The 16,223-nt window shown below is 35.4% G+C and overlaps 1 protein-coding gene across 1 annotated transcript; it reads left to right on the top strand.

Moving 5' to 3' along the window:
* The first annotated feature begins 12,878 nt into the window (after positions 1-12,878).
* Positions 12,879-14,237, top strand: LOC123205457. Its single transcript, XM_044622403.1, has one exon. It carries the CDS (start codon positions 12,879-12,881, stop codon positions 14,235-14,237), a length of 1,359 nt encoding a protein of 452 aa, XP_044478338.1.
* The last annotated feature ends 1,986 nt before the right edge of the window (positions 14,238-16,223 follow it).

Genomic DNA, 16,223 nt, shown 5'->3' with positions numbered 1-16,223 from the left:
GAGTGAGTAACCTAAGATAATAAATCCCTATGGCTAATGCAGCAACATATGTTCTATTTCCAACACGTAAGTCAACCTTTCTTTTGGTAAGCAATTTACTTTACCGCAATCCCTACATATCAGAACAAATATGAGAACCATATCTTGTGTCTACAACCCAAGATAAACAAAGAGAATAGTTTATCTCAATGACAATCTTTAGAAAGGCCTTGCAATGTCTCTTGTAAAGACCTACCTTGTCACAATAGAAGTAGATAACCTTTCCTTTTCTCGCACTACCTGTAAGCTGAACAACAATATCAGGTTGCTTATTTGCTTTAGGATTGTGTTTAGCCTTATCCTTCCCTTTACCCTTAGCCTTGACTTTTGATGTTTGGGCTTTAACCATGAGTAAATTAGTCGAAGCTACCTTTTGTACTTCTTTTTCAACCTGTCTGAGCATATATAACAACTCCTCAAGAGTTTTCTCCCTTTCATTTAGATTAAAATTCATAATGAAATTAACCCATGATTTAGAAAGCGATTTTAGCACCAAGTTAATGACAAGCTCATTATCCATGATAAAGCTTAAGCTCGCCAACTGCTCAATGTAACCAATCATGCATTTCCTCATATTGTTTTTGAAGCTAAGGTGATATGGAACTTAGCATGAGACACTAAACTTCCATGGAGTCATTAAGATACTTACTAAAAATATCCTCCCACTCTTAGGTGGAATTGGAACCAAGCTCAAAGGGCAACGACCCCTCAAGGAAGTACAACCTCTTATCTTAACATTGGATAATTTGAATATTTTTGTATGAATCAATGAAGTTACTTCCAATATGCCTATTTTCTTTTTCGAGAATTGATTGATAGATGGTTTTGGCATGGTAATTTTGTGATCCATAATTTACAAATAAAAAAATTAGTAAATTTTATTTAATATTCATTTTAATTATGGATTTAATGATTAAAATGCTCTCACTATTTTCCTTAAGTCAATAGCCCTCACTATTGAACTCGAGATGTTTTGGTTAACTTTCCAATGGACTGAGATCCCATAATGTTAATTTTCCCCTACGCTTTGGCAAACAATTTTGAATTAATCTAATAGGTAAATTTCAAATTAATCACCAAAAACCCATGATCTCTAGCCATGTGTTATCCTAACAAATCATGGGACCTCAAATATGACTTTTGGTATCAGTAGGGTGGATACTACATATTTCCTTGCATCAACAAATGTATTCCCTACTTATGCCTCTAATATACTTTACTTTTGCTTTGGCGAACAAGCAAAATACATTAGTTAAGTTAGACCCAACATGATCATCACCTAATTTTCCATCTGGTAGAAGTATACCCTTTGCTTTGGTGAACAAAGTTCCAACGAACAAGGACTTAATTAAGATGCCACATTGAAATACACCAATTAAATCTTAGACTTAATATTTAAATTAAAGGTTTTATTATTTTGTCTCATCAAATTTCAGTTACATGTTATGTGATATTTGCAAAATAAAACCTATACATTCATTCTACAATGTAAAAATAAAACATGCTAGTACACAGGCATAACTAATGTCAAGCCCTTTGAGCCAAGAGGAGTTTAACTAGTTAACCTAAGTGAATCTTTAACTTTAGGCTTTGGGCTTGTCCTTTTGTCTCTAGTCTTCAATTATTATATGACTTTGTTTCCTATAGATTTCTAAGGAAAATAAAAATAACCTAATCTAAAGAAGAAAGAGGATAAAGGCAGGGTGCGTAAACCTTATTTAAGAATTACAACCCAAAATGAAATAAGATAAAAAACCATCCACAAGGTTCATTCTTTGTGTACTGGGCACCATGCATACATACATCCATACATCCATACATATACATACCAATTAAAATTTTTTAATTGGTATTATCCAAAGAGTCAATTAAATTCTAGTCCTTGAAATTTTACAAAATTTTAATCCAACCCCAAAGCTCCAAAAAAATGTCAATTTAGTTCTAATTCAACAAAACAGGACTAAACTGATATTTTTAACTTTGTTAGGCATACAGGTGAGGCTCTAGTCATGTTTATGAAATTCACCAAAAATCTAGAATGATGTACAGTTAGATAGCACAAGAAAACACTAAGCACGATTGGGATTCCACCAAGGTGCACGGTTAGCACCTTGATGTGGTCACAGTTGGACAAAAATAGTCTAACCATGCACTAACACATGGTGCCAAGGGATATCCATCTAGAACCACCATGTGGTGTTAGGTGGTGTGCACTTATGCCACCATGTAAGATTTGGTTCTAGCTATGCACAATTGGTTTTTCAGAGCCTATTTTCTAGATTTTTTCCAACGACAAAAAATTTAGAAAACCTCCCAATATTCAGCAAGCCAATTGTCGAGGTAAGGAAATATGCCATGTAAACCGTACTCACACTGGCAACAACCCTTGAATCATGCAAATAAAAGGAATCGAAAGTGATTTCGTGCAATAACATAAAACCTATGACATACAACCAAGATTAACTTGTATATGTCAACAAAAATTAGGAATTATTACTCAATAATTTAACAAACTTTACATTATATATAATACTCAATAAATTGTGTAACAACACAATTGCAAATTATCTTCACTAATTTTATGCCCAGTTTTGATTAATCCAATTACATGCAACCAGTACATAAAATTAATCAAAACAATGTAGGTATAATTTTTATGAAGATTATACTAAACGTTGTCTCTGATACCATTGTAAGGATTTCAGGGCCCCAATAACCAGTAGTGCATCAGAATTTAAAATTTAGAAACTAAAAAAAATCCTAAAAAGCCTAGTTAAGACACCCATTTTAAACATAACAATCATGAAACATGCAAAACACTCATAGGGTGTTTTAGAATTATATTTGCGTTGATAGCTCCTTTAACCTTCATGTGGTTAGAGAAAGTACATTATGCAACCCTTACAAAGCGATGCCTTAGTATCCACATAGAGCACAAACATAAATAGAGAAAATCTAGGTGAAGAGGCTGCTAGAACTCTTGATTGGAATGATTGTTCATGATAAAATAAGATAAAGTGTAGAATCAATGGCTAAGGTTTTGTTTTGTGCCTATTTGTATATCTCTTTTTTACATGAAAAACATGTTTTTTATATATAGGTGCAGGTATCAGAGCATGGTTGGAATTTCAAGCATACATAACACCCTCAACCCATATGCACAGTTGGCATGTAAAATACAGAACCGATATTCCTAAGGCCGTTTGCATGGCTGGCACACATATGTTTGCTAGCTGGCATGACCAAGGATTGCATGATTGGCACACATATATGTGTTGGTCAGCATGCCAAAGCCTTGCATGGCTAGCACAATATGTGTGCCAATGGACATAACCTCAAACTTGCATGGTTGACAGACAAATATGTGTCGATCGACATGTTTTTTATTACAAGGTATCGACCAACATCATGCACTTGCATGATCGACGCCATCACACCAAGTGCACAGTTGGCACTTGATCAAGGTGTGGTCAAATTGAGTCCTCTTAACCTATTAGGCAAACCCGGTTCATTTGTTGTTTTTCCCTCTTGACCTTGAACACTAGCATTATTAACAAATAATCTACTCATCTAAGTTTGATTCAACTCTATTATGCGTGTCACCCATAAGCTCTATATCGAGCCGACAGTGTCTAGATTTAAGGCGAATCTAGATATATATCAAGATTAGCCTATTGGAGAGCATCATGGCCACCCAGATGATCGAGTATCAGCAGACATCTTTTAAGCTATATCACAGTTATGTGTAATTCAATCCTTTTGTCAACCAATGTCTCTCGAGGCTATAAAACATAAAAATGTCTATCTTAGTGATTCCTCAGTATGAATTGATAAACATCAATAGTGCACATGGATTTAGCTACAACTTCATCCCACTGTGGCCACAAATTTAAGCAGTCATAAATATCATTTAGTATTCTTATGTGGGATATCTTCTTTTGTGCTCAAGAGTGACAAATCATTTATCGATCAACCACAAACTCTATGTATCTCATAATATGGCTGATTACTATCTTTATAGTTACTCCAATTATGGTGGCATATTAGATAACATCAAACTATACCGAGCTTTGCACGAAACGGTTTAGCGACCTCAAGTCAAAAGATCACATGCACCTACAGTGTTTAGAGGATTTATTCCTTAGACACTGGAGAAATCATCCATATGTATATCCTCTAGTCAAGTCTGATCGATGAACACGCCTACAACATCTATCCATGTATTATACTAAGTTGTCTATAATAGCTTGGACACGTAAGAACTATCACCACTTTTGGTAGGTTACTCAACATTATGATAATCTCATCATCATTACACATAACTTTATTCATTACATTGTTGGGATTACAAATGTTTCTAGGATGACTACTTAATGCGTACATAGAGTTCTCATAATCAATTATCTAATCTCCTAATCATAGTTCTAACATTCTAAAGGCATGTTGTTCATAGAATCATATATATATAAGCAGCAACATATGAATTAAATTACAATAAATCATTTTATTTATGATTAATATAAAATTACATCCACAAATGCCAACATTCAAAGGCACCTACCTTAATAGATATTACATATGGGCAAAGGACTATTTCTCACCCATGTTTTAGTCGTTTCTCAATCACATACCCACGCCAGATGAAAAACCCAATCATCCACCCAAAATTTAATCTGTTTCTTTCCACCCACATTTTTTCAGTTAGATTAAGGGGCAAATTAGTAATTTCATCAATAATATTAAATAATTAAAATTTCATCTCATTTTTCCCCCTTTAATTTGAAAAACTGACATTTGTCCCCTTGAATTAAGTTTTAAAAAATTCACTTTTTCCCCCTGAAATGAAGCCACTTTTTCGAGTGACGGTTGAGAAAATTTCGTCCAGAGGTCGACCACCTCTAAACGACGATGACCTCTGGACGACGATCGTCGTCCAAGAAGGACGAGCGTCGTCCAGATCTGGATGACGAGCGTCGTAGTCCAGATCTTTGGAGGAAGAATCATCGTCTAGATTTGGATGATGCTTATTCGTCCAGATCTGGACGACGGACGAAGAAGCGTCGTCTTTCGGATGAAGAAGCGTCATCCAGTCTGGACGATGTTTCGTCATCTATTATGGACGACGTTAATGGACGACGACCGTCGTCGTCTAGTGAAGCTCAACGAGCATCGTCCATTCTCTGGACGACGCTCGTCACTCTTCCTCTAGCCACGTCATCGCCAGTGGCCGGAGGAAAAGTGAAAAAAAAATTAGGGATTTGGGGGGTGAAAGTCACTTTTCAAAGTTCAGGGATGGGGGTAAAAATTAATTTTTAAAATCGGAGGGGAAAAATGCGATAAAATTATATAACTGGAATATAAACAGTAAAATGACGGTTTTACCCCTCTATTTAACTGAGAATTTAACGGCAGTTTAGAGATGGGTGAGTGTTTGGGTTTTTCATCTGGCGTGGGTATGCGCTTGAGATAGCACTAAAATATAGGTGGGAAATAGTCCTTTTCCCTATTATATATATCTTTACATCAACAAATGCATATCCTATTCATGCCTCTAATGTACTTAACCCTCACTTTGGTGAACAAGCAAAGTACATTAGGTAAATTGGGCCCAATATAATCAACCCTTAATTTTTCGTTTGGTAAAACGCTACCATTCTTTTTGGTGAACAAGACTCCAACAAACAAGGGCTTAATTAAAGCATCATATTAGAATGTACGATTTAAATCTTAAACTTAACATTTAAATTGGGGCTTTTATTAATTAGTCTCATCAGATTTTAAGCTACATGTTAGGTGATATTTGCAAAATAAGACGTACATATACATTCTACAATGTAAAAATTAAACATAAAAGTACGAGTCATATCTAAAGTCAAGCCCCTCGAACCCCTATTTAAGAATTACAACCCAAAAATGAAATAAATAAAGTAAACATCCATATAGCTCTGTTGGCTATGTACTAGGCACCATGCACACATACATCCATATATATATACCGATTAAAAATTAAATTTTTAATTGTTATTATCCTAAATGTCAAATTACTTTTGGTCCCTAAAATTTTATCAAATTGCAATTCAACCTCAAAGCTCAAGAAAATCTTAATTCATTCCTAATTCAATAAAATAGGACTAAACTAATATTTTTTAACTTTATAAGGCATGCAGGTGAAAGGTCTTGCTACGCATCTAGAGTTTAACAAAATTCTTGAAACATGTACGATTGGAGGACAAAGATGGAAATCAACCAAGGTGTATAGATGGAACCATGCAAGGTCACAGCTAGACAAAGTATGTCTAGCCATGTTATAACCTCTCCTAATCAATAGGTGTGTTACAGAAAAACGACAAAAGTTCCCTTAATGCAGAGGGCCAGGGGAATTTTTTTTTTAATGCCCTATAACACTCCTAATTAGCAATTCACACAAACCAATCCTACCAACCGATTGGATTTTCATCAACATAATCACAATTAACAAAATAAATACTTAATAGTAACCATTATAAAAATTACCACCCATGGAAACTTTATAACCAATTTCAACGACTAGCCATATATATATATATATATATATATATATATATATATATATATATATATATATATATATATATATATATATATATATATATATATATATATATATATATATACACACACACACACAATCACATATATCCAATAATTAGAAAGATATATATATTCCCATGAGTATATACTATCCATTAGATAAAGGTATAGGCATATCAATACAATAACTACATATATACATATAAGAACCAAAATGTGTGTGTATATATGTATACATGGACCTATATATGTCAAAGATATATATATATATATATATATATATATATATATATATATATATATATATATATATATATATATACACATATAAAGTCACATATACATACATATATTCACATAGACACCAAAAACATATAAATCAATAAAAATGTTGTGCCCTCCTCTCATAGCCTCATGTTTTGCTAGTGCTCCCCGGGAACCTTTGCTGCAACTCTTTTCCTGTAAAATATTAAATTAAACGGAGTAAGCGACCACGACTCAGTAAGAAAATGATACTCAATACTCAAAACATTTCATACTAGTACTAATCTCTTCCATACTCAGCGTGTTTGGGCTATTCACATACAAAATAATTGAGACGGAACACGTATTAACCATATATCATAATTCTCTTCATTCACACATTTATTTATTTCCTTACTATACAAATATGATTCACTCGTTATGATTTATGCATGTATGAGTGTCATGACTTTTCTATTTTTTGATCGTACATCTTTCTCAACTCCTTATCGGCCACATATGCTAGCATGCATGATTCTAATGCAAATGACTTTTATAAAATATTTGCTAATTTTTTTTTTGTTTGTCAAATATTTTCATTGATCGGTCTAGACTACATAGGACAATACTTGCAGTCACCATACAAGGTACAATCCTCTCTTATACGCATATTTCTCTATTGCTTTTCTTTGTTGTCCACACAATACAGCTAACATCTTTCTTTGTTGTCCACACATTACAACTGATATCTTTCTTTACTATCCACACTGTACAACTCACGTGTAAGAATTTTAAGCATGTTTTCTACTTTCCTGTATCATATGAGTCATTATAAAACCAAAAACACTTGTTTTCCATTTTCTGAAAACATGCATAACTTAGAAAATGTTTTTCCTCTTTCTTTATTTTTCTGAAAACATGCATATGTTATGATTCCTCATGTATACATTTATAACCATAATATAAAATATGTCCATTCATTGTTTTTCCTTATTCTTTTCACTCCTTAGCAAACATCATATTATTTTCTCATGCATTTATATATATATATCTCATACATCAAATTAATTTCAAAATATACAATGTAGGCTTAATATAAGGGTTATTCCACATATCATGCACATAATTAAGCAAAAATTAGTCTACATCACATACAATGACACTTTTACCCTCACGGTCAAAAATTACATGCTTACCCTTATTGCAAATTCTTTCATCAATTCATCATTTCTCATATATTTAACACACAAAATCCACTATGCTAACCCTAAGAATATGAAATGTCTAAAATACCTTTATGGCTAAAAATTATATCATAAGTCCTAATGAATTTCTTTATTCTTTTAAGCATAAATCACCTTAATTCTAATACTCTATACACTTATACAAGTAAAGGTTATTTAAATAAGCTAACTCAAATTACTTCAAGTATATAAAGTATAAAATTCTTATCTTTTCTTTGCTAATTAGGTGATTTAAGTATATCCTCCTTCTTTTCTTCTTCATAGCAACCTTAATCAACCAACATAATCATCCATCAAAACTCTAAACTTGGCATCTCTTAAAAATTAAATTTTTTACCTTAAAACTTACCAGAATTAGTATATCTACACTTTTTATAACTAAAAGCTCTGAAAATTAGGTGGTTTAGCTAGGTTTTTTGGTGAGTTTTTGTTTGAAGAAAATCTTCAGTAAAATTATGATGAATTCTCAGCCAAGGAAGAAGAAAAATGAATAGTTTGGTTGTTTTATAAGCATTTTGGACTAATTTACCCTTAACCTTTTTCATAAATGACTTAAAAACCCTTAGCACAATTATATAATTTCGAGTGTGTCATTCAATTTACATTCCCACTTTGTCTCTTAAATCCTTCTAAAATGACCATTTTACCCCTTTGAAAATTATAGCTTATTTAGTAGTTTTAAATAATTCTTTTACAATTTCTTTAAACAATAAGTTATAAAATCAACTCTAGGGGTAATTTTGGAAGTAGAGTTCACTGACATACCTGAATCCCGATGTTACATTTCTTCCTCATTAAAAGAATTTCGTCCTCGAAATTTAAACAAATAGGTTGGGAAATCTCTCTTTCATTTGTTGCTTAACCTCCCATGTGGTTTCTTCCACCTTATGATTTTTCCATAATACTTTTACTAATGGAATTGTCTTATTTCAAAGCTCTTTTATTTTTTTCTCTAATATCTACACCGGTTACTCCTCATAAGCTAAATCTTCTTTTAATTCTATATCATCTGATTTCAATATATATGAAGGATCGTTGATGTACTTTCTTAGCAAAGAAATATGAAATACATTATGAACTCGATCCATACTTGGTGGAAGTGCAAGTCTATAAGCGACCTTGCCCACTCTTTCTAAAATTTCAAATAGGCCAATAAATTTTAGAGCAAGTTTCTCTTTTTTTCCAAATCTCATCGCATGCTTGTAAGAAGCTACTTTCACAAAAACTTTGTCACCCGGTTGAAACTCTATTTCTTTGCTTTTCAAATCTGTATAGCTTTTTTGTCTGTCTTGAGTTTGCTTCAATCTAGTCTTGATAGTCTTTATGTCTTCCACCATCATCTGGATTAACTCAGGCCCAAGAACTTGACTCAAATCATCTCGCTCTCCTATGTCATCCCAATGTAATGGGGATATTCTTCACTTTCTTCTATAAAGAGCCTCATACGGTGCCATTTTAATGGTGGATTGGTAGCTATTATTGTATGTAAATTCTATCAATGGAACCATTTCATGCCAGGCCATTGTGTAATCTAAACAACAGACCCTCAACATATCCTTTAGTATTTGATTCACCCTTTCTGTCTGGCCATCTATTTGAGAATGATATATTGTGCTAAATGCCAACCTAGTACCCATTACTCTCTATAAACTATCCTAAAAAGTTGAAACAAATCTGGTGTCTCTATCTGACACAATAGTTTTGGATACGCCATGTAATCTCACAATCTCCCATACATAAATCTGGGCCAGTTGATCTAAAGCAAAACTATCTTTCACTGGAATAAAATGTGCTAATTTAGTCAATCTATCTACAATCACCCATAGTGCATTATAGTCTTTTTATACTTGAGATAGGCCAATGATGAAATCTATTGAAATATCTTCCCACTTCTATTAAGGAATACTAAGTGGGTAGAGCAAACTTGAAGGTCTCTGATGTTTGGCCTTAACCTGTTGACATACCAAGCACTTGGCTACATAGTCACCAATATCTTTCTTCATACCTATCCATCAATAAGTTTTCTTTAAATCTTAATACATCTTTACTCCCCTAAGGTGGGTAGTGTAAAGTGTATCATGTGCTTCACTTATGATTTTTTTCTCAATTCCAAATCTTGGGGAATACATACCCTGTTTCTGAACTTGAGCATGCCATCAGTCATTTGAAACTCAGTTTTTTTCCCCTCATATATCTGTTGACTTATTTTTTGGCACCATAAATCTTTTACTTGCTTCTCTTTTATTTCATTGAGGTGATTAGGTTGAATTTCCAATCTGGCCACCCGACTCCCTATCACCTCAATTTGTTCCCTTTGAAACTTTTCTTGTAACTTTATCTGAGTGGTGAGATAAGCTATGACAATCTTTCTACTCAAGGCATCGGTGACCACATTTGCTTTACTCGGCTGATATGTAATATTATATTCATAATCTTTGACTAGCTCCAACCATCTTCTTTGTCACATATTCAAGTCTTTCTGAGTGAAAAAATATTTTAGACTTTTATTGTCGGTATAGATATTACATTCAACTCCATATAAATAATGCCTATAAATTTTTAAAGCAAAAACCATTGCCGTTAATTCTAAATCATGGGTAGGGTAGTGTGTTTCATAATCTTTTAACTACCAAGAGGCATACGCTATCACCTTACCCTTCTATATTAGCACGACTCCCAAGCCATTATACGAGGCATCGCAATAAATATCATAGTTTACACCCTCCTCTTGTAATACTAAAATAGGGGTTATAGTCAACCGTCTTTTTAGCTCTTGGAAACTCTTTTCACAAGCATCAGTTCATAGAAAAGGAGTTCCTTGTCTGGTAAGAGTTGTAAGTGGCTTGGCTAACTAGGCAAAACCTTGTGCAAATTTCCTGTAATAGTCGACTAGCCCTAAAAAGCTTATGATCTTTTTCACCATCTTCAGCCTCGCTCATTCAAGTATTGTTTCTACTTTATTGGGTCTACAACTATACCTTCCTTAGTAACCATGTGTCCCAAAAATACTACCTAGTCCAACTAGAATTCACACTTAGAGAATTTGGCATACAGTTTCTTTTCTTTCAATCTTTGTAGCACAAATCTCAAGTGTTCGATATGTTCTTCTTCTGATCTGGAGTATATCAAGATATCATCAATAAATACCACCAAGAATTTATCAAGGCAATCATGAAATACTCGATTCATTAAATTTATAAAGATTGTTGAGGCATTAGTCAATCCAAAGGGTATCACCACAAACTTGTAGTGCCCATAGCGGGTCCAAAAAGCTATCTTTGGAATATCTTGCTCTATAATCCTCACCTGGTGATAACCCTACCTAAAGTCAATTTTGAAGAACAAAGAAATTCCCTTCAACTGATCAAATAAAACATCAATTCGAGGCAACGGGTATTTATTCTTCACTATCAGTTTATTCAACTCTCTGTAATCTATGCACATACGAAGTGACCCATCTTTCTTTTTGACAAATAGTATAGGTGCTCCCCAAAGAGAGTGATTGGGTCTAATAAAACCCTTATCTAAAAGTTCTTACAACTGTTTCTTTAATTCTTGTAATTCAGCTGGAGCTATCCAGTAGGAGGCCTTTGAAATTAGGGCTAAGCCAGGTTCTAACTCTATACTAAACTCCAACTTTATCTCTAGAGGTAAACCTAGTAGCTCATCAAGAAAAATATCTGGGAAATTTTATACTATTGGGACATCCTGAACACCCAATCTTTGAATATCACACTCATGTACCACATGAGCTAAATATCCTATACACCTTTTTTTCAACAATTTTTATGTCTTTACACTGTTGATCATTATACTAGGCTGATCCCCATTGTATAGTTGGAATCAAACCTTTTGCTTTCTATAGTCAATCTCGACTTCATATCTTTCTAAGAAATCCATGCCCAGGATAACATCAACATCGGGCATATCAAAGACAATCAAGTCCACCTTTAACTCTCTCCTATGTATCACTACCCTCTGGTCCCTTAATATCTTATTAGTAATCACACTCCCACCATCCAGCATCTCAACTCTAATAGAATGGGTAGATCTAATAAGCACTAAACCTACTCTTTTAATAACCCCCAGTGCAATAAAAGAATGTATAGCTCCTGAATCATTTAATGCATACAAAGAAATAGAGTGGAATAATACCCAACTTGCTAAAAAGCTTCTCTCTCTAAAAAACCATGCTCTCCCTTCTCTCTAAAAAACCACTTTCCTCCTCTCTCTCTTTACGTTAGTTAAAGTTCTTCTATCTCGGCTGTATTGTTATCCACCAGGTTCTACTCTCCGGTCCAGTGACCTAGGTCACCGGCTCCCCCCCCTCCCCCCCTTTTTTTTTTCTCCGGTGGATGCATATTTGGCTCTTTTCTTTCAAATGGAGTTGGTCTGCGGTGTCCCTCAAAGTGTTCTATAGGGCTGCTTCTTATGCTTGTTTTTGTTTTCCGGTATCAAAACTTCCAGTTCTGTTCTGTTCATCTTTTCCGGTGTTTGTTTCTTTTCCGTTTGATCTCTGAAGCTTATTTGGGTGCTGTGGAGTTTCCCTCCTTCCGAAAATTCAAATTTTGGAGCTGTTACTTGAGTTTGTACGCTTTCCTTCTTGGTGCATGCTGCATTTTCTTTCTGTGGCAGGTTTTCCTTTTATCCTTTTTGGGATATTTTAGTCTGTTGTGCTATCTTCTGCTCTGAATTAGCAGGCTGTTTGCATTGATTCAATTAGTCAATCCTCTTCTTTTAGCAGTCCACCCTATTTCCGTTTTTAGTTATTTCCTATTCAGTATGTCTTCTTCTTCTGTGCTGAATAAGCAAACTACTTCTCTTATATCTGATCCCTCCATGCACCAAAATAGTATGGTTGCTACTTCAAGGAAAACGTCAGGTTCTTCTTCAAGTGTGTTGGAACATGTGGAGATGGAAGGAGGAATGGAGAAGAGGGCTTCATGGAACTCTTTCTTCACTCCTAAGAAGTCCAATGTGAAGTTGGAATTTTTTGAACCTAAAGGGAAAGACTCTAAGGGGCGGATTTGTGTGGCCCCCCCTCAAGAAGTTGCTGAACAAGGTGCATTGAGATGGAATACATGTGCTGTAGGCTTCTTCCTTGGCAAAAGACCACCATTCTTGACGGTCAAAAGAGCTTTGGAGAGGGTGTGGAAAGCTTTAGGCCTCATAGATGTCATGACTTCGGGCCAAGGTGTTTTCATCCTAAAGTTCCAAGATATGGAGGGAACTACAAGAGCTGTGGAAGAGGGGCAGATTACCATACAAGGACAACCATTTCTTGTGCGAAAATGGACTACTAATCTGCCTATGGTGATTAATGACGTGAAGAAGGTAGCTATATGGATTAGAATGTATGGCATTCCCCTTGAGTTTTGGACACCGAAAGGGCTTAGTTACATTGCTAGTGCAATAGGAAGTCCGCTTTACATGGACTCCGTGACTGAAGAAGGGACAAGATTGGAGTATGCTAGAGTTTGCATTGAGATAGAGGTGGACTCGGGATGTCCCGATTCCATTAGCCTAGCTTTGCCAAATGGAGAATTGATGGTAATCAAGGTGGAGTATGCTTGGAAACCTATAAAATGCAATGGTTGTCAATGCTTTGGTCATTCCATAGCAAATTGCTCACTAGCACCCAAACAAGGTAATAACATAATCTCACGGAATACCTTGAAGGAGGGGGATGGGTTTGTGGTACCGAAGAAAATGCATGGGAAAGACAAAATGGTGCTAACACCAAAAGGCTATGACAAGAAATCCAAGGACAAAGGGGTGGAAATGGGGAAAACTACGGGAATTAGTTTACAAGCTCAAAAGAGTAATAGATTTTCTGCCTTGACTATTAAGGAGCCTCATGAGCTGGAAAAGGAGAAGACAATGCCGAATCAAGAAGTAAACTATGAGGCCAACGTAAATGAAGCCAAAAAGGAAGGAAAGAGGTGCGGAGGCGAAGCTAGCACATCAAAAGAACATTTTCCCCCCTTGGTGGAAAGTGTGAGTGCTCGGGAGAGTGAAGAAGGGGCCACAAACACAATTCAGCATCTGAGTAGTTTGGAGGACATGGATCAAGAAGCATCTCCGGTAATGGCACCATTTGGAGGGAAACTTAAAGTGGATGAGATGGATTTTAGGAAGTAGAATGCTGAAATGAAGAGTAAAAACGTGGGGAAGAAATTGGCAAAGCAAAGGAGAGCAATTTCCCCATCCCACTCATCCAAATGACCAAAGTTGCATGCTGGAATGTTAGGGGCCTTAATGCTCCTAACAAACAAAGGGAGGTTAGACATGTTATGTTTCATAATAAAGTTGATTTCATGGCTGTATTAGAAACAAAAGTAGGGTCTCACAATATTTCTAGAGTGGCTAGTAATGTATGGAGAGATTGGGAGCATGACAATAATAATGGGGTGTGCCAAAATGGGAGAATTTGGGTAGGATGGAATAAGGAAGCTATTAGTATAGATATTAAGGAAAAAGCCCCTCAATTTATTCACTGTGAAGCTTGGTTAGTGAAGGAGGAAACCCAAGTGGCTATATCTATAGTTTATGGGCTTAATCAACCTTTGGAGAGGAAAAGTCTTTGGAGGGAACTTATTAAGTACTCAAACCAAATGGGCAGTAAACCTTGGCTAATTATGGGTGATTTTAATGCAATTAGGGGACCAAATGAAAAGATAGGAGGGGCGGTATGGGGTGATACATATTGTGATGATCTAAACAATTGTTGTAGAGAGGCAAACTTAGATGATCTAAGATATATGGGGAACCATTTCACTTGGAGTAATTCTAGTGTAGGGCAAAGGAGGATAGCTTGCAAATTGGATAGAGCTCTTGTTAATGAAGGTTGGAGTGATGTTTTGCCGGATTCTTATGCACATTTTCTCAATCCTTCAATTTCAGACCATTCTCCTTGTGTAGTGAATTGTGGAGGGGGAGAGGAGAGAAGAAAGGTTCCATTCAAGTTCTACAATATGTGGGCAAATCATGAAAGTTTCATTGATATTGTAAGGGAGGCTTGGAAAGAGGATTATGAGGGCAGTCCTATGTTCAACCTTGTTAACAAACTCAAAGGTTTAAAAAGTGCTTTAAGGAGGTTGAATAAGAATGAATTTTGGAATATTTCCGAAAAGGTGATAGAAGCAAAAAATAACCTGGAAGATGTTCAAAATAGACTCCAAATCAACCCTCTTGATGAGGATTTAGCTAAAGAAGAAAAAACTTGGCTGGAAAACTATTGGAGACTTAGTGAGGCGGAAGAATCATTGGCTAGGCAAAAAGCAAAGGCTCATTGGCTTCAAGAAGGAGATCAAAACACCAAATATTTCTTCAAATGTGTTAAAGCGCGGAGAAGTAGGAATTCAATAAAAGAAGTATGCCTTGATGATGGAACCTTTGTGAGTGATAAGGGAGAAGTCAAAAAGGAGTTTGTAAACTACTTTAAGAAAGTTCTCAACTCCACGAATGTTTGCAATTTAAACGTTAAAGAAATACAAAGGCTGGTTAACTTCCAATTGGAGAGCCAAGTAAAGGAGATGATGATTAAGGAGGTGGAAGAGGATGAGATCAAAGCTACCATCTTTGCCATGGACAACAATAAAGCTCCCGGTCCGGATGGTTATGGAGCATTCTTCTTTAAGGCAGCTTGGGAGGTTGTTGGGAGTGATGTAACCAAGGCAATCAAGCACTTTTTCTCCACGGGTCGTCTCCTCAAAGAGGTAAATTGTACAATACTTGCTCTTGTTCCTAAGGTGGCTAATTCTTCTATGTGCAAGGACTATAGGCCTATAGCTTGCTGCAACACCATTTATAAATGTATCTCCAAGATCCTAGCAAATCGCCTCAAAGCCATCCTTCCAAACTTCATTGATAAAGCACAAGGTGCCTTTGTGGGAGGTCGGAACATTGGAGAAAATATCATGTTGTGCTAAGAATTAATGCACAACTTCCACAAATTGGGCAAAGACAAGAAGTGTGCTATGAAGATTGATATATTGAAGGCTTATGACACGGTTCAATGGGACTTCCTTCTCTCAATCCTTGGAACTATTGGCACACCGGGGAAATTCATAAGATGGATCAAGAGCTGCATCACAACTCCTTCATTCTCATTGGGAATCAATGGTG

The sequence above is a fragment of the Mangifera indica genome, unplaced genomic scaffold (genome assembly GCF_011075055.1).
Source record: "Mangifera indica cultivar Alphonso unplaced genomic scaffold, CATAS_Mindica_2.1 Un_0006, whole genome shotgun sequence".
Taxonomy (NCBI): domain Eukaryota; kingdom Viridiplantae; phylum Streptophyta; class Magnoliopsida; order Sapindales; family Anacardiaceae; genus Mangifera; species Mangifera indica.
This window is presented reverse-complemented; position numbering and strand designations above follow the sequence as displayed.